Source organism: Pleurodeles waltl, chromosome 3_1, assembly GCF_031143425.1.
Source record: "Pleurodeles waltl isolate 20211129_DDA chromosome 3_1, aPleWal1.hap1.20221129, whole genome shotgun sequence".
Lineage (NCBI taxonomy): Eukaryota > Metazoa > Chordata > Amphibia > Caudata > Salamandridae > Pleurodeles > Pleurodeles waltl.
In genome coordinates, this window is record NC_090440.1 from 1,905,675,981 (window position 1) to 1,905,694,842 (window position 18,862).

At 46.2% G+C, this 18,862-nt stretch overlaps 1 protein-coding gene across 4 annotated transcripts in view; it reads right to left on the reverse strand.

Annotated features, from left to right (window-relative positions):
• Nucleotides 1-18,862, reverse strand: part of LOC138285741 (caspase-8-like) — a 188,743-nt gene that overhangs the window by 33,799 nt on the left and 136,082 nt on the right. For 3 of the 4 annotated variants that reach the window (XR_011201638.1, XM_069226072.1, XM_069226074.1), the window contains exon 7: nt 2,064-2,161. Coding sequence is in view for 3 of the 4 variants with exons in the window: in XM_069226072.1 (XP_069082173.1) it covers nt 2,064-2,161 (98 nt within the window). In the remaining variant the exon portion in view is untranslated. The remainder of the gene's footprint in view (nt 1-2,063; nt 2,162-18,862) is intronic. The other variant, XM_069226073.1, reaches the window with a different exon arrangement.

The window sequence follows — 18,862 nt, forward strand, 5'->3', positions numbered from 1 at the left end:
CCAGGGTAAGGCTGGAGGAACAAGGGTTCTCTATCCTGAGGGCGGCACTGCTTGCAGCGCTGCCCTGTCGGATAGAGAAATCTGCCATCGTCATGCTGCCTGTTGGCGGAAGCCTGGCAGTGGCGGAGGACCGCCTGTGGAGGTCTTCCCTTGTTCTTTATATGTCTTTCCAGACCGCCATGCCGGTAATTTCCGCCGGCATGGCAGTCTGGACCGCCATGTTCATAATGAGGGCCAAAGTATGGTACCACCACCACTCCATGTGCGAAACCCATGACCTGCACCGTAATCTGTTGTCTGCACAATGGGCGCATGCCTGGTGCACTCTTCCAGGTCACAGAACAAGTCCAGGACCTCATGCATGTCAAGAGGCAGGACTAGGTCTCAGACTACAAAACGGATTAGTGTAAGTTTAGGGCCCAAAACAAAATCCAGGTTATTGGATATATGCAGTGCAACAATCTGGGCAGAACACAACTGTACACCATGCAGGAAACATTTCCATATCCAAAATGATTAATATTATTTATGTATTTGTTCATAGTTACATAAACCTTTCAATCAGAAAGCCTGTACATTAGAATATAGATGGTACATAGGTTACATTTTGGTAGATGTAACATTTTTCTTTACCCTAGCATTGGAGCCTTTAGCAGAATCTAGTGGAAGAAACACCTCTATCAGTGTAACATATCAACATGAGTTATCAGTGAGTTTTAACAGTTGCAGAAGGTTCTCTTAATAAAACTGGTGACGATGTCGAGACCAATCTCTGGTAAGGGTGTTGTTCATGCATATGATCACTGGACTTGGGACATAGGACATAGGACATTCTACCATAGTAGGAGTAAGGTGTCACATAACTAAATGAATGAATAAAGGATTATAGATTAGTCTACTATTCTAGTTTTCCTAAAACTGTGTGTGGCGAGATGTTTCCACAAGTGCCAGACTTTACGGGACTACCAAAGTTGCCCGAGTCTTTTGAAAAGCTGTTTACGCCAGTTTCAGATCATACAGTTGCTAGTTGGGTCAAGTGGGTGAAGCAGGAGATGGAGAAAGATACATTTAGATTTGGGACACATTCTAGCAGCGTAGTGATGACCTTGAATGTATTCAAAGTGGAATCCAGGTTAGAAAATATCCTTAAGTCCGTCAGGTGTTGCCACTAACATTCCCGCCTGCTACTCTAAAACACATCCAGTGCAAACTACTTGTGTTTGCATGGGACAATAAGGTCCCTAGAATTGCAAAACAACCTTGTATAAATCCATGTATGATGGAGGTCTGTCATTCTTTCATCTAGAAGCTTATATTTAAGCTACACAACCTAATTTTTGGTATTTTATGGCAAAGCAAAAAAATGACCTCTATTTACTAAAATGGATGAATTCATCTTTGAGGACATATTACAAGGGGTAAAGGTGACGCATCCTGTTACAAACACCATACCGTTAGGATAATTCCTGTGAAATACATCTTAACACAGGCTGTCATGGACTCACCACCTCTGTGCAACACCCACCATTGCAAACATGAAGATTTTTATCAGATGTAGCTATCTTCCGAAATGCCAAAGAAGGGCACAAACTATTTTACACTGGCAGGTGTTCAGGACATTGCAGAAATGGGGGCTTATATTAAACTAACAGTACTTCAGTCTGATTCAGAGAACACTTGCAACTATAATTCTCTTCTCATATCTCTTCTATGCATGTAAGAATGTATGTATGTATTTTGTATGTATGTGGTATTTGTACAGAATGAAGGCAGCCACGGGAAAGCGATATGCAGTACAGGGTCGAAGGCAACATTACGGGCAATACAGAGTCACTAGGTTTTGAGAGGTGAAATGGACATTTCCTCAAGATGTGGTGTTCGCTAAAGAGGTGTATCCTCCTCAACTGGAAAAAAAATTCTGGTGGCAGTTCAGGGACATGTGGTTTTGTTAATTATCCTGCATCTTTTCTCAGAAGAATAGCAAATATATGACAGTACAAGTAGAGCATGAGTCTCTCAAGAAAACTTCTTATGTTTGGTGCTGGTACTTGCTGCTGCCTTACCACTGGTGTTGGCAGCTGCTGTTGCTTTTCTCTAGGCTGGAGCTCACGTTTTGCCCACATTTTCACATTTGTTTGGCTTTCTTGCTGTGGTACACCTACTGAGAAAAGCAGAAAAGGGATAGCTTCACAGGTCCACAGAGCTGACATTTTAGCATCATGCACTTTAACTGTATACACAGTATTGCAAGTCAACACCATGTAGTTACAAAAGAAAACAAGTCACTAAATACTTTCAAACCCAGGACCCTTCACAATATCTTACATCTTTATGAAACTTGAGAAAAAAAATAAAAGGTCAATGAAGTACAAGTTACTTACCTTCGGTAACAATATATCTGGTAGCAACATATTCTAGTTGCAGATTCCTTACCTTTTGAATTCCCCCAGGCGTCAGACTGGATCCAGAGACTTTTTCTTTGAGCAGTACCTCTGCATGCCGGTAGGTGGCATCAGGCGACTCCGTGGGCATCGTGTTCATTATGATGACGTTGCGGTCATATATAGGCACCACCCGGGCGCCCTGACGTCAGTTTCTTTTCAGGACTTTCCATGTCAGAAGCGCGGAGCCATGAAAAACACTGATAGTGGTGTGCCAAAACTAGGGCCCTTTAAGGAAAGTTCCTGTCCCTAGAAATCATTTTGCAGAGCGGGGAGGATGGGCGGGTCGGTAAGGAATCTGCAAATAGAAGATGTCTCTACGAGATATATCGTTACCAAAGGTAAGTAAGTTGTACATCTGATAGAGACTTCTAGTTGAGGATTCCTTACCTTTTGAATAGATACCAGAGCAATTCCATCCCCGGAGGTGGGCTGCGAACCAAGATAACACCAGGAAGTCTTGTAGGACTGAACGACCAAAGTAGCCGTCCCTACAGACCAGACTGACCAGGCAGTAGTGTTTGGTGAATGCGTGCAGAGATGCCCACTTGGCTGTCTGCTAGATATCCAGGACTGGAACACTTCGTGCTAATGCTGTGGTAGCTGCAGTCGCTCTGGTTGAGTGAGCTCGCAAGCCCTCAGGGGGCCAAAGCATAGCACATTTTGATGCATAGGAGGACCCTTGTGAGATGGTTCTCTTTTGCACCGCCTTTCCTTTCTTCACCTCCACATATCCTACAAAGAGTTGATCGTCCACCAGGAAGTCTTAGTACGATCAAGGTAGAACGCTAACGCTCTTTTTGGGTCCAGGAGGTGGAGTCTCTCCTCCTGTGAGGGATATGGGGGTGGGTAAAAAGTAGGCAAGGTGATCGATTGACCTACATGGAAGGGTGTTACTAATTTAGGGAGGAAAGAAGCCCTAGTGCGGAGTACCACTTTGTCAGAATGTACTGCCAGAAAGGGTGGTTTAGATGACAGAGCTTGAAGCTCACTGACCCTGGGAGCAGAGGTAATGGCAACCAAGAAGGCAGTCTTGATGGTTAGGAGCCGTAAAGGGTAGCTATGAAGCGTCTCAAATGGAGTGCACATCAGATATGTGAGGACTAAATTTAAATCCCATTGGGGCATGATAAATGGGAAAGGTGCTAAGAGATGTGTGAGGCCTTTGAGAAACCTCCCAACAATGGGAGATTTGAATAAAGAAAGTTGGTCAGGTAGTCTCAGGAAGGCAGAGATAGCAGAAAGATAGCTCTTGAGAGTGTCCAAGGCAGACCCCTGTTGGGCAACAGAGAGAACAAAGAGCAGAACTTCAGAAAAAGGTGGAGAGGGAGGATCGACAGATTTGTCGATACACCATGCCACAAATATTTTCCAACAACAGGCGTATACTGTTTTGGTCGAGGGACGCCTGGCTACCAAGATGACGTTACAGACTTCGGGTGGAAGGTCAAAAGCCATCAACCGTCGCTGCTCAATCTCCACGCAAGGAGGCAGAGAGTGGACAAGTTTGGGTGGATGACCGTTCCCTGCTGCTGCGACAGAAGATCCTCCCGAGGGGGCAGTCTGATCAAAGGAACTATGGCCATGCTCAAGAGCTCGGGTTACCAGACTCTTCATGCCCAGTCTGGAACCACCAGAATTACTTGGGTCCGGTCTTGCCTGATCTTCTTCAGAACTCTGGGCAGAAGTGGTATGGGCGGAAAGGTGTACAGGAGGCCTGAGCTCCACTTGAGATGAAAGCAATCGCCGATCAAGTGCTGCCTTGGAAACTCCAACGTGCAAAACAGCTGACATTGCGCGTTCTCTGTGGAGGCGAAGAGATCTAACCAAGGCTCTGCACACTGCTAAAAGAGACCTTGCGTCACCTCCGGAAGGAGACGCCATTCGTGATCGACTATGCATCGCCTGCTGAGTTCGTCTGCTCTGGCGTTCAAAGAGCCCGTCAGATGTTGAACCACCAGGGAAATGCCCTGATGTTCCAGCCAAGTCCAGAGACGAAGCACCTCTTGACAAAGAGCCCACGACCCCACTCCGCCTTGTTTGTTGCACTACCACATGGCAGTGGTGTTGTCCGAGAGAGGGAAGAAATGCTTTCAATGCTAGTCGAATCGCTCGGAGCTCCAATAGATTGATATGAAACCCAGATTCCTCCGGAAACCAGAGGCCTCTGATCTCTGCCTCTCCCATGTGGCTGCCCCATCCCAGGAGTGACGCATCTGTCACTATTGTAAGGTCTGGTTGGGAAAAGGAGGAGGATCTGTCCTTGACCCACTCTTGATGCGTTAGCCACCAATGGAGATCTTTCGCAGTTCCTTCTGACATCTGAACTTTGTCAAAGAGTATTCCTTGATGCTGTGCCCACTGGAACTTCAGGTCCCACTGCAGGGCCCGCATATGCCATCTCGCCTTTTGAACCAGCAGGATGAAGGGGGCCGAAATCCAGGACAGAGGCTGAAACATCGGTATCATAGCCCCAATATCCTGGACTCGCTTTTCGGGAGGATGAGTCCGAAACTGCACTGTATCCAGAACAGCTCCTATGAAAGGGAGCATCTGAGAAGGAGTCAGGTGTGACTTCGGTATGTTTATAGTGAACCCCAACGAATGCAAGAGGTTCACTGTAGTCTGGAGGTGGGAGACAACTTTATGGGGATAGTCTGCCTTAAACAGCCAGTCGTTGAGGTAGGGGAAGACTGAGACCCGTAACCTGAGCAGATGAGCTCCAACCACTACCATCACCTTTGTGAACACCCGAGGGGCACTGGTAAGGCCAAAAGGGAGGACGGTGAACTGAAAGTGTTCGTGGCCTACCACGAATCTTAGGTAATGTCTGTAGGCTGGCAAGACGGGGATGTGGAAGTATGCGTCCTGCACGTCCAACGATACCATCCAGTCTCCCAGGTCCAGGGCAGATAAGACCTGAGCCAATGTCAGCATCTTGAACTTCTCCTTTTTGAGGAAGAGATTGAGGGACTGAAGATCTATGATAGGACAAAGGCCCTTGTCCTTCTTTAGCACCAGAAAGTAGTGGGAATAACAACGCCAACCTACTTCTGACGCAGGGACCCTCTCTATATCTGCTTTGGTCAAAAGAGCTTTGACTTCCTCGCAGAGAAGTGCCATAAGATCCTTCCGATATGTGGTCGAATGAAGGTGGCATGGCTGGTGGAGAAGATTCGAAAGGGAGGGAGTAGCCCTTCCAAACAATCTGGAGGACCTACCTGTCCGTGGTAATGGATTTCCAGTGGGGTAGATGATGATGAATCCTGCCGCCAACTGGTTCCAGGTGTTCCAACAGACTAGGAAGGTTTGGAGGCCGAGGAGGGAGGGGCGGGGTGGACTGGGTGACCCGCTGGCACCCTGATCCCCGAGACTGTGGGATCCCACGTCCGCATAGGGGCTGTACAGCATGCGCTGGTTGATGGCTCGGTGGAAAAGGACGCGGTTGGGTGCTCCTTCCGAAGCCATGAAAGGGGCGTGAGGCGGACTGATGGGGACTAGGGGCAAGCGCGAGGCCAAGGGACTGGGCCGTGTCTTGGGAATCCTTGAAGTGTTCGAGCGACGAGTCCGCCTTGTCTCCGAAGAGACCGGTGCCATCAAGGGGCATGTCCATCAACAATTGTTGGACACCCCCCGAGAAGCCAGATTTTCTCAGCCAGACGTGATGTCTTAATACCACTGTTGATGCAACCGATCTGCCTAGAGAGTCGGTCGTATCCAGTCCACAGCAAATGTTTAACTTGGCTGCATCTCTCCCATCTGCGAGCGCTTGGGAGAGGACAGTCGGGGCCTCCACCGGAACTGTAGGCAGCACCTGCGCAACTGTATCCCAGAGAGTATTGGAATAGCGGCCCAAAAGGCATGCAGTGTTCACAGACCGCAGCACTAGACTGGCAGAAGAAAACATTTTCTTCTCCAAATTATCCAGTCTTTTTGATTCCCTATCCGGGGGGGCGGTAGGGAATGCGCCAGAGGAAAAAGAAGAGGAAGCCTGGATCACAAGGCTCTCAGGCACAGGGTGTTGGGTGAGGAATTTCGAGTCTGTTGGTGCAGGCCGATGGCAGCGGGCAATCGTCCTATTCACAGGAGCCCCTGTGCTAGGTCTGGACCAAGTATCCAAAAGGACGTCCGTCAGTGCCTCATTAAAAGGGAGAAGGGGTTCTAATATGGAAGACCCTGGCTGAAGCACGTTGGTTCCGATATTAGGCCTAACCTCCACAGAAGGTAGCTCAAGGTCCAAGACCTCAGCCGCCCTTCTCACCACCATGGAGTATGTGGCGTCCTTCTCCGTAGCCACGGTACGGAGAGAGAGCATACGAGTGTCAGGGGACGTGTCTAGGCCACTGGCATCAACCAAATCCTGCACCTAGTCCATTTGGGGGTCAAGCTGGTATTCTAAAGGGTCCAGTGGCTCCTCTAAAATCTCCCCATATCCATACCCATAAGCATAAGGGCCTGGATTAACCCTGGGCCCACGACAGCCCAAAGAGAATGGAATTGGCGTCAAGCGATGTCGTTCCAGCTCCAGGTCGTCGGGTATGAGAATAGGGTCGACATTGATTGTGGGCCCAACCGAAGTCGGGAGCGTCGACGTCTGGCCCGATGTCGGGGAAGGTCACTGTGGCACGACCGGCGTCGAGGAGGATCTGTGATTGGATCCGGAGGAGCCCTCTGGAGTCATGGCCAAAGCCGACAACTTTGAATCCGAGGGCGCCGAGTGTGGGTCGGTCTGCCCAAAAATGAGGCACATTGCCTCATAAAACTCTTTTAGCTGGGAAGGGGTGGCTCCGGCTCCCGGGAAGTCTGGGAAGCGCGGGCGGACCCAGATGGAGGCTCCGAGGACAGTGGCCTAGAGCTTCGACGGTCTTCCGGTGCTGCATCGTCTGAGAGACGGGCGAAGTCGAAGAACGTTTTTTCTTCTTCGACATCTTTTTCTTATGACCCGAATGTCCAGATGACTCCACGGCCGGTATCGAGACCTTCCTCTCGAACGAGACCGTGAGCGTGGCGGAGTCAAGTGTCAGGCCGCCATTAGCTCTAGGGACCGCTCCCTCAAAGCTTTAGGGTTCATGGCCTGACACTCGGAGCACGGCTTTGGGTCGTGATCGCGCTACAGGCACCAAAGACACACGAGCATTGATTCTTACTGATTAGCTTGTCACTTCCCAAATTAAAGAATGCCCCAATTGTTTGTTTATGTTTTTCCCTTCCACGTATCCCCTTTTTTAGATTACAAATGTTAATCATTTAGGTATGAGTGACAAATATAGAATACATGTTTGTTTAATATAATGTTTTCATTGCAAAGTGATAATCAAGTCTGCTCAAATATATTCACAGTATTTAATCTGAATTGCATTCTCTATTTTGAAATAGTTATTGAGGTTTGAACAAAGTTTCATTGAAACAGGTAACTGCATTTCTTTTTTATTAATATTATTTAAATGGCATGGTTTACCAGAATGAAAACATGTAAAAGGGCATCCAGCCTGTTTTTGCTCATTTGTTATTCTGAAAGATTAAAAAATGACCAAATAAATGTTATATAAGTTAAGAACAGAGTCTGAAGGGCTAGAGAGGACAGTCGTATAAGGCCATACAGAACTGCTTCACCTACTTCTGCTTAAGGCTAATGAGAGGCGCACTCAGCCTTGCCTTCACATCACTTGCTGTGCTTATCAGCCTGTCCTCCCACGGAGATGAGGATAACAGATTGTGCTATTATACTGAACAGTAACTTCATAGTTTGAAGCAGGTATAACCGCATGAACCAGCTGCAAAACTCAAATTGAGCTCTTTCTTTTGGTGTCGAGTTCAGATTAGTAAACCAAAAGTATGAGGGTGGGATTTTTATAAAGTTACCCAGCCAGTATTGTTGTAATACTTTCTGCTGTTCACCTTACTTGTAAACATTACAACTAGTATAGTTTGTTTTCATAATAGTTACTACACATTGTGTGTGCACTAGGATATTATTTTGCTAAAACAAATCTCTAAATAGGTCTATTGCTTCCTATTGTTCTTGAGTGTGCCTTTCTATCATGAAAGAAGGTTTAGGTTCCAATAATCATCCCTGTGATATTTCACAGAATTGATTGTTACCTGAAACGTATATTAATCAAATACTGCTCAGTGGGTTGCATGATGGTTGCAGTCAAACTGGCTTTTTCTCTTGTGTTAGCACACTTATGAAGTCCTTAGAGACAGGTGGTCTAGAAAGCCTATTTTCAGGGTCGTGTTCTGGAAAGATCCAGAAAACGTATCACAATGACATGTTGGTACCTCTCACCTACTCATCACGATCTGGTGTTTGTTATAATCAGGGCCAGTAGAATTTTGGGACTGAGCGGCTGCAACGGTTTTTGCATAATTATGGCTCTTCTGCATTTGCCACATCTGCTGCATAATCTGCAACATTTGTTTCTAGCCCAAACAGTTCAAAAGTTACTAAAACATGCAGCAACACAATCTGTCTCGAAGTGGAATGCCCTTTACAAAGGTTGACTGGCACCTTACTCATGCTTATTGCTAGATTTGAGCATTAAACTGGTACAAATGAGGCGCAATCTATGCCCAGACAGGGTTAACAAGTGTAAACATGACAAAGTAATAAAGTAAGACTATTTGAAAACGTGCCACATTATGCTGCATATTATGCCTCTTCTTGCTGCATAATTTGGTCAAGCCTGCTGTATAATTTGGCCCTCTCTTGCTGCATAATTCCAGTGGCCCTGGTAATAATTAATTAACTTATTAAATACGCCCCCACATTTCAGATGTTCACCTGCTATTAAAATGTTCTCTGTAAAGCACTAGCACCTCCCCTTGCAGCTAGGTTCACATAATATCAAATACCTAATTTAAAATATCAACAGCCTTTTGGTGTGCAAGTTATGGCTTGCATGGCAGCGGTGCAAGTTACAGATTACGGAATTGACCATGTGGCAACCGAACTCCAATATTCTGAACACCTGATTTGTATCTAATCTATTCAGCTCCAAAATCTCCAGTTGATCTAGAGGTTAGAGACAACCAACACACCTCATCAGAAAAATACACACTTTAGTGGAATGAAACAGTATACATAGTGAAGCATTAATGACTGAGTGACAGCCCAAACATAAGGCAAAAATTGCTTTATTACAGTATCTGTAACAAGTAGAGGTACAGAGAAAAATGCACAAATCCCACTGAAGGCCCCAATACAGAAAATCACTATAATCCTTAGCCCTAATTAAACAAGTCTAGGCAAAAACAGAAATTAAACTCAGAGTACTGACAGCACCCTCACAAAAGAAATCTAAGACTAACGGACAGAATCCCAGAAAAAAAATGGCGTCACCTCAGCAGCAGCTGATGCCATAACAGCCCTTGAAACCAATATAAAAAAATGAACCCCCACAATACCAAAATCCAAGAGTTTTCATACACAATTCGCGCACGCTATTAATAGATTCTGCAAATTCAGCATATTAGGATCTTGGTTAGGGTCGCATCAGCAAATCACAAAATTCCAACGTAGTATTTCAAATCTTTAATACTAACCCATTTCCTAAAGTAAAGATAATCTTCCGTTTACTCCCTCGGCAACTGCACTCCAGAGATGCTCAAAATAAAATGAAATATTTCTTAAACAATGGCTCAAAGAATTAGCATGCGTACAATGGAACTTCGAGTGGAAATCCTTCAATTGACACTTTGGATACATGTTGGAAGCTTCATTCACAATACACACTTTCGTAAAGTTGTTCATCTCTGATATCACTAATTTGCTGCTCTGCGGAAATGAGCAAGAGATGGCTTGCGGCAGGACACTGATTGGGAGGGGTACTGAGCAGCAGCAAGAAGAGAGTAACGACAGAAACTGCATCCATTTAGAATAAATGGCGTCTTAGGCAAATGTGGCATAAATACATCAAGGAATTAATTACAACTCTAAGTGATATAGAAAATGTGTTTCAAGTGCAGCATGATTAATTTACTGGTCATGATTCTAAGCATCATCAAAACAGTAATTTTCACTCAATATTTACACATTTTTTTAAAAAGCTACCACAAGCATCATTTGTGAATTTTGGTGGTTTATCAGTTTTAATTTGCAACCATACCTTTCCTTTTTTTTTTTTTTAAATCTATTTATTCAACGTTATTCAAAACATAATACAAGAGCTGCAGTACATTCCACTTAACTTAGCGAGAGTATATACAACTTTACTACTCATATATATCCATGCATATTAGTGGTTTGTGTATAATACAGGTACATTTTAGCGTACTGGCATACAACCTAACATTGTGTAACTTTCAAAACTAGTCATGTCAATCAATATGCATAGGTCTATATATCGGTATCAGGAGTAATGATGTTTGCATTAGGCTGTTTAGGCACGAGAGGTAACTATCTTTTGCTTTTGCATGGCGTGGTTAGTTAGTAATATCGGATCAGGGCCAGAAGACTAGTGGTGCGCGAGCATGGCGTTTCAGTTCGCCTTTGAGTGCGGCTCCGTTTAATAATTTCTGTTATGTTTTGGTTAAGTGTGATGATATCCTGCTAGCCTGTCAGTACAAAGCAAGAGGAAGGGAGAGGAATGAGGGGGCGGGTGTTGTGCTTGCTGAATATCAGACAGGGGATCCACTAGCGGATGTTCTTTACTTTGGGCGTCTCAGGGAGGGTACTTGTCATCTCTAGATTCTATTTTTACTACGAAAAGATCCCAGCTTGCAGCGCCTTCCTGTATCTGTCCCTTAAGTTGCAGTTGTCTTAGTGTTTGTGCCTCTGCTATTGCGCAACTATGCAAGTCTCTCAGCCAAGTGGAGTGAGGAGGAGCATTTGGGGCCTTCCGGTGTGTGGCGATCAGGCGCTTGTATATCATAAATGCCAGGTCTACAAACATGTGGGTGTGTTTGTCTCCCTTAGCCCGGTGTTGTATACAAAGCAGGCAGGATTCCGGAGTGGGTGTTAACGCGTGATCCACTATGTCTGCCGTGGTAACAGTAATGTGACACCAACCAGTATTTACTGAGTGACATTCCCAAACCATGTGGTAGAAGTTGGCTGCAGGGGTGGCGCACCTTGGACATATTGGTTTAGAATTTGGGTATATTTTATGGATACGAGCCGGAGAAAGATATGATTGATGTATGTAATTAAATTGCGTATATCTTAGCCTAATATTACGAGATACGGACTTAATTTAGGTGAGGGCTGCTTCCCAGGATTCCTGGGTGGTTGATGTATTAAGGACTGAATCCCATCGGTGTTTAACCTGAGTTAAGGCAGTGCAGTTGCTTGCTAGGAGTATTTTATATAATTTGGTGATGGTACCCTTTGCGTTACCCATTGAAAGTACTGAAGTGAGTAGAAGGGATTCATTAGGTTCGTTGGGGCTACGTCCCCATAGGTTGTGTAAAAGATTAGCGATGGCGCTGTATGTCAAGAAAGCCCCAGGTTGCATTATTTCAGCCGTCACCAATTCTGCAAACGTACTTGCTTTGGAGCTCGAGTAAAGGTCTCCCAGGTTCAATGTATTAGTCACGCGTATATCGTGATAGGAGGAGAGAGCTTGTATGCCCGGAACCTGCGACAGTGGCAGCAAGGGGGAGTAAGGGGGGGACAGTGCTCTGCCTTGTACATATCTCTGCCAACAGTGCCTGGCCGTGTTCCATAGAGGTGAATGATTTGCTGGGTAGGGGGGTCCTGCCAGCAGAGAGGTCAGTATCGCTTGTGGTGCTGTGTGAGCAGCTATCGCTATACACTCCGGAATGGTCGGTTCGTTGACCCACATTGTGACCCATTGCAGTTGGGCTGCTACGTAATATAAAATTCTAGATTCGGCATGCCAAGCCCGCCTTCTTCTTGTGGGTATTGCGTGATGGCTAGTGCTACTCTGCGCCTGTCCTTACCCCATAGTAAATCAGTTAATAGTGAGTGTATTTTGCGAAAAAACGAGCGTGGCAAGGATATCGGGAGCGCAGTAAAGTAATATAGGAATCTCAGTAATACTAGCATCTTGGCTATGGCCGTCCTGCCCATAGGTGATAAGGGTAGCGAGCTCCAAAATGAGAGGGAGCCACGGGTGGAGCGGAGTAATCGGTCTAGGTTGCCTTCTCTTAGGTCTGACAAAGAGTGGTATATCTGAACGCCCAAGTATTTGAAGGTCTGGTAAGCCCATGGTAGCTGGTGACTAGGGAGTGTCATTTGCTGTTCGGTGGGTATACGAGTGAGAGGGAAAATACATGATTTAGTCCAATTGACACGTAGGCCAGAGGCAAGGGCAAAAGTATCCAATATTTGCATAACCCCAGATAGAGAGGTAGAATAATTGCGTAAATATATCAGGGCATCATCTGCGTATAGGGATATGATGTGATATGTTTTAAATTCCTGGATGCCCCATATTTGAGCGTAGCTGCGAAGCTTAATTGCCAGTGGTTCCATGGCTATTGCAAATAATAACGGAGAGAGCGGGCATCCTTGTCTAGTGCCTCTACCGATGGGGAATGCTTCCGATATTACTTGACCAGTTTTGACACGGGCTATTGGTTTGGAGTATAATGTTGCAATCCATCTGATGAAGCCGCTCTGGAAACCAAACGCTTTAAGAGTGCGGAAGAGATAATCCCAACCGAGCGTATCAAATGCTTTTTCTATATCTAAAGACACAGCCACAGTTTCTGGTTCTGTGGTATTGTGCATGATGCGAATTAACCGTCTTATGTTTAAGAAGGTATTCCTACCCGGGATAAATCCTGATTGGTCTGAGTGTATGAGGTGCGGTAGGTGAGGGAGCAATCTGTTTGCCAGGATCTTCCCTAACAGTTTGCAGTCAGAGTTCAGAAGGGAGAGTGGTCTGTAGGATTTGACGTCTAGTGGGTCGCGGCCTGGTTTTGGTAGGACTACTATTAGTGCTTCGCACATGGAGTCTGGTAGCTGTTTTCTATTGCGTGCTTCGTTAAACACCTCAAGCAGAGGTTGTAGAAGGTGAGTGGTTTGTGAGTTATAGTATTCTACTGGTAGACCATCTGAACCTGGGGTTTTGCCGCGTGCCATTTGAGAAAGAGCCAAGTGAAGTTTCTCAATGGTGATGGGACCGTCAAGTATATCTGCGTTGCTGGTGATGTTTGGATTTTGAGGAATCTGTGCTAGTAGCTCGGTCAATTGTTGGTCATTTGGAGGGGTAGTGATTTGATATAAAGAGCGCTAGCACATGTAGAAGGCTCTGTTTATGTCTACCTGAGTATTAACCATATCACCTGATTGTAACCTAATCGCACCTATTGGCAGGGATTGCGACGGTTGACGTACCAGCCATGCTAACAATCTTCCTGATCTGTCTCCTTCTGCGTGCTGCCTCATTTTAAAGTGTCTATAGTCATGCCTACCAAGTCTATCATCGGCTTCTCTATATTTCGCCTTCAGTAGATTTAGTGTTGCTGATGGGGTGTCGCTTGTTGAGGCTTCAATCTCTGCTCTATGTATTTTGGCTTCCAGCGTTAGTAGTTCTCTAGTAAGCGTTTTTTTGACCCCCACGGAGGCTGCCAAGCATTGTCCCCTGATTACGACTTTATGGGCTTCCCATTCCGTGGTGCGTGTTAGTGTTGAATTTTTGTTTAGGGAGAAATAGTCTGATAGCCAATTGGTTATTTCAGCATTGAAGGGAGGATCAGTTAGGACGTCTGGTTGTAGGCGCCATGTTGGGATGCGCGTGTTTGTGTAGCCCCATAACAAGGTTGCATAGTGTGGGTTGTGGTCTGATATGGTGCGGGCTAGATAGCCAGATGTGCTTATCTTTGAGGTTATGTTGGATGATGCGAAAAACATATCTATTCTGGTGTAAAGTTTGTGTACTGGTGAATAGAAAGACTATTCGCGCAATGTAGGGTGGCCAGTTCTCCAAATTTCGTTTAACCCATTGTTAGAGGCCCATTCTGTCAGGTCAAGTGACGCACGTTTAGTTGGGGCACTGGCTAGTGGGGGGATGGAGCGATCTTTTTGGGTGTCTAAGATGCAATCAAAGTCGCCTCCCCATATTGCATCCGTCGCGGGGTCTCCGAGCCTACTGTTGTTAAGTGACCAGAGGAATTCCCGTTGATTTACATTGGGAGTGTATAGTGCTATCAGTGCTATAGGGTTACCGTCTAATGTTCCTTCTAAGATCACGTATCGTCCATTTGGGTCACTTTGAACGCGGGACATAATATGTGGGACCCCGGGGGCTATCCAGATTGCCACTCCTCGTGCATATGTTGAAAAGGTGGTGCCATATAGTTGTCACCTCCATTTTGTTTTTATGCTTGCGAGCGAGGGTGCATCCAGGTGTGTTTCTTGGAGCATGGCAATATGTATTTGGTGTCTACTGAGATATGCATAGATCCGTTGTCGTTTACTAATGGATGCCATGCCTCTTATATTCCATGTGAGTATTTTATAATGTGGGATATGTCGTTGATTTTGAGAAGCCATGGTGTATATGTGGTTTTACGCGAGCGCATAGTGATTTCGCAAGCCTAACTTCCCATATGTTGGTGATGTACTTCGTGCCTATTGTGCTCAGCCATTTTGCCTTGGGATTACCTAGCATGTTCTTTAAGTTTACATTGTGCTGGACCGTCTTGGTATTGACATTGATCAACTCGTAACCGGGAAACGTCCCGTTTAGTTTTAACAATAACATTTACTATAGTTAACTTTAACTGTAAGTGTGACAAGCACAGGGTTGCTGCAGAACTTGCCAACCTAATGTAATGGTCCATATGGAGCGGGGGGTGCTTCAGATTGATGGGTACAAGACAGCGTTGATCCAGGCCCATTTTACACTTGGTGGTGTAGCTACAGTCCGGGAGCCTCAGTCAACAAGATGGTATAGCTGGGAAAGATGGTGTCACGGTGGAGTGCCACAGCGGCATTCGAGGAAAAGGGGGGTGGGAGGAGGAAGCTAACAGATATCGTCCGCTGTCCGTGGAGTGAGGTTGGGGCCACGGGCCGAGTCCGCAGAGTCAGAGTTTACTTCTGGTTCAGGGTCTGCTTCCGATTGCGCAGACATGGATGTTGGTGATGCCGAAACAAAACGCGATGTGGTCTGTAATAGTAGTGAACGTTCTTCACGAGACTGCTCAGGGGTAGGTTTGGTGTCTTGTTTTCTGCGGGGTCTCCGTTTATCCATTGGTGGAGGACTTTTGTCTGTGGGGTTACTCGCGGATGTCGGGTCAGCAAGGCCTTTTGCGTGAAGCCACGTCCATGCGTCTTCCGGAGTAGTAAAAAAGAGAGTACGGGTATCATCTTGTATTCGGAGTTTAGCAGGGAACAACAGGGAATATTTGATGTTATGGTCTCTTAGTCGTTCTTTGACTCAATAGAATGAGTTGCGCTTCTTCTGTACCTCAACAGTGAAGTCTGGATAGGCCGAGATTTCGGCACTTTCGAAGCGTATTTGGCCTGATTTTCGGAATAGCTGTAATATGAGGTCTCTGTCCCGATAGTTAAGGAGTCTTGCTATTAGGGGGCGAGGTTGAGCACCCGGTGGCAAGGGCCTACCGGGACCCTGTGGGCGCGTTCTATGGAGAAAAACTTTGGGACATTGCTCTTTAAGACCGCTTCAATTAGCCATTGTTTGATGAACAATTCTGCGCTGGGGCCCTCGGCCCACTCGGGAAAACCCACGAAGCGGATGTTGTTGCGGCGAGACCTGCCTTCTGCGTCTTCCGGATGCTGTTACGGCTCCCGTCCGTGACTGGAGTTCGAGTATAGATGGTGTAAGGTGTGACGTATCTTTTTCCAGTCCTGCAACCTTTTCAGCCAGCGCTTGTTGATCTGTGCGTAGCAGGTTAACATCCTCAATTACTGAGCCTATTTTTGCTTCCAAGGTGGTTTTAGTGTCTAGTATGGCTTGCAGTACTTTTTCAAATTGTATTGTATGTGTTTGTAGAGTTGCGTCCATTTTTTGTAGAGCCTGAAATGTGTCGGAAGCCCCAGCGGGCGGGGGCAAATCGCCTGAATCCATGTCTCCTGGGGGCCCACGTAGAGTCTTTGGTTTGCCCATTGGTTGGCTGTTGTATGATATTGTTGCTGGTAGCTGGGTTTTATGCTGTGTTGATTGACTGGTGCTGCAACAATTTGCCGTTTTTATGTGGGCGCCTTGTTTAGCATGGTGCAAGAGAGCTTTAGAGTGTTCTGGTCCTCGGGTGCAGTAATCGGTTGGTTTAATTATTACAGTAGGTACTCAGTCTTTATCAATTCGTTACTTGGTTTCCCTGGGTACTGTGCATATGTTTAAGCCTTTGGGGTAGACAGTACTGAGTAGAAATGTATGTTGGGGCAGCCTATTGATTGTGTAATGTATATTACACGGGGTGTTTATGTTACTTTCACTTTTCCCTTCCTTCTTTCTTCCTCTTCCCTTCTTCCCCCACACTCCTCCTTTGTTTAGTGTGGTGATTAGCTAGTGTTGGTAATTTGCAAGCTTCAATTTTGCGGGCGTTTATTTTTTAATTGCTTTGGGAGGGCTGATTTCAGCAAGAATTTGCTTTACTGCATGCTTTTGTGTTCACTGAGGGGGAAGTTCATGTCCTTTATATGCGCTGCGACTCGCTTTATGTCGCCGGTGAAGCACGTTGAATGTGCTCCTATTTGCAGTTGTTTGGATGCTGCTTTATATCCTCACTGGCTGCATGTAGACGAAAAGGGCACGATGCGTCCCCGCGCGTCGATATGCATTGAAACCCCCAGTCGAGTCACGGGAGTTCTCCTCGACACTCAGTGGCCCCCCCACGATGGCCGCCTCAGGATCCTCGCAACGTGGCAGGGAGTGGGGAGCTGGCAGGGCGTCCGCGCACCACGTCGGTGCTCCGGTCACACCCCCAGCGGGCGCGACCTCAACGGAACAGGGCCACGAAGCTGAAGCAGCGGCGCAGCTTCCCACCCGCACCGCCGATAATCTTGACCTGGGGCGCGCACCGATGGCTCAAGCCGACTCCGTTTATGCGGCGCAGGAGCCTCTCGGGCTGGCGCCGACTCGATGCAGGCCACGTCACTTACTGCGCGGCTCATCAGCTCCTCGGGCGATCAGGGCTTCTCCCCGCTCTCAGCGGCTCCCGGCAGGACTCCTCGCGCAGCTCCGGTGTTCCACCTCCACAGAGCATCGGCGACTGCCTCTCTGGTGTGTGCAGGCGCCTAGGTAAGGATATTTGTTTAGGGCCAGGATCGGAGCTGTGGCTTATGCGTCCGACCCGGTAGCCATGCTGGACACGCCCTCAACCATCAGCATTTTAACCTGTGACCCACAGATTACACGCATCAACCACTGCATCTTACACTCAGCCTGCTGGGCTACCTGGATGGGATTCAAGCCCTAAATTGGGAGATCAAGCAACTAGAGAAAGCATGATAAACACACAGTCACTAAATGATGTTCTGTGCTTGTCTCTAGAGAGCCAACACCTAAGAATGCTTTGTAAATTAATAGATGTAGAGTCTAGGGCTACTCGCATGAAGAGCATTTGCCTTAAGGGGCCTGGGTGCAAATTCCGACTAAAAAGTAATAACTACCCGAGTAGTGGTAGTGGGCAAATTCTTTGGGTTTAAAAGTGTGCTTCATTTCTGTTAATATTACTGTTAACTGTGTCTGGTGTTATTCCATTCTTCTGGAATACATGTACTGCTCCCTTGATCTGTAGTTAAGGACACACTTTATACTACCTTTAGTAAAATAACATAACACTGATGTTCTGCATCCCAAATTTTAATTATCACTTCAATATTTGATCTCAGCCTCAATAAAAATGGTACATGCGAAAAAGATATACAGTATTAGTTCCCCGCTTGTTATAACCAAAACTTCAATAAATGGACAAAGGGGAAAAAAAATGTTTTTGTCATGAAAATAAGTGGTAATCCTGCCCATTGCTACAACCTTTACTTTAAAACCACAAACTGGGTCAGACAAATTACAGCTGATCGGTCTACAAACCAATATACTCTGTGTTTATAAATTTAAACATGAAGGTGCTCTGAGGCACCTTAAAGAGATATGTTAGAGATACATTTGAGCACCTTCATCACAAATGAGGTGAGCTGATATGAGACTTAAACCTGTGACCCTCACATGGGCTCAGCTGCAGAGACAGCGTGGAACTAGAGAGGTCTTGTGAAATCCAAATAATGGTAGCTTGATTCAGCCTAGCGCTATCCCATCTAGCGCTCCCATCTTCCGAATGCCCTCCCTGTTTGAGGCCCTCCAAAATCATTTGACTTGGACATCGCCTTATTGGGGATTGGAGCCCAGCACTGCAGGCACTTCAACACAAACATTGTCCAAAGACAAACATTTTCACCTCTGATGCACTCGGGCAGAAACACACCCAATCAGTCTGAATGTTTTACCAAAACTGAAAGTTTTTCATACTGAACCGTGTAAGCTTCAATT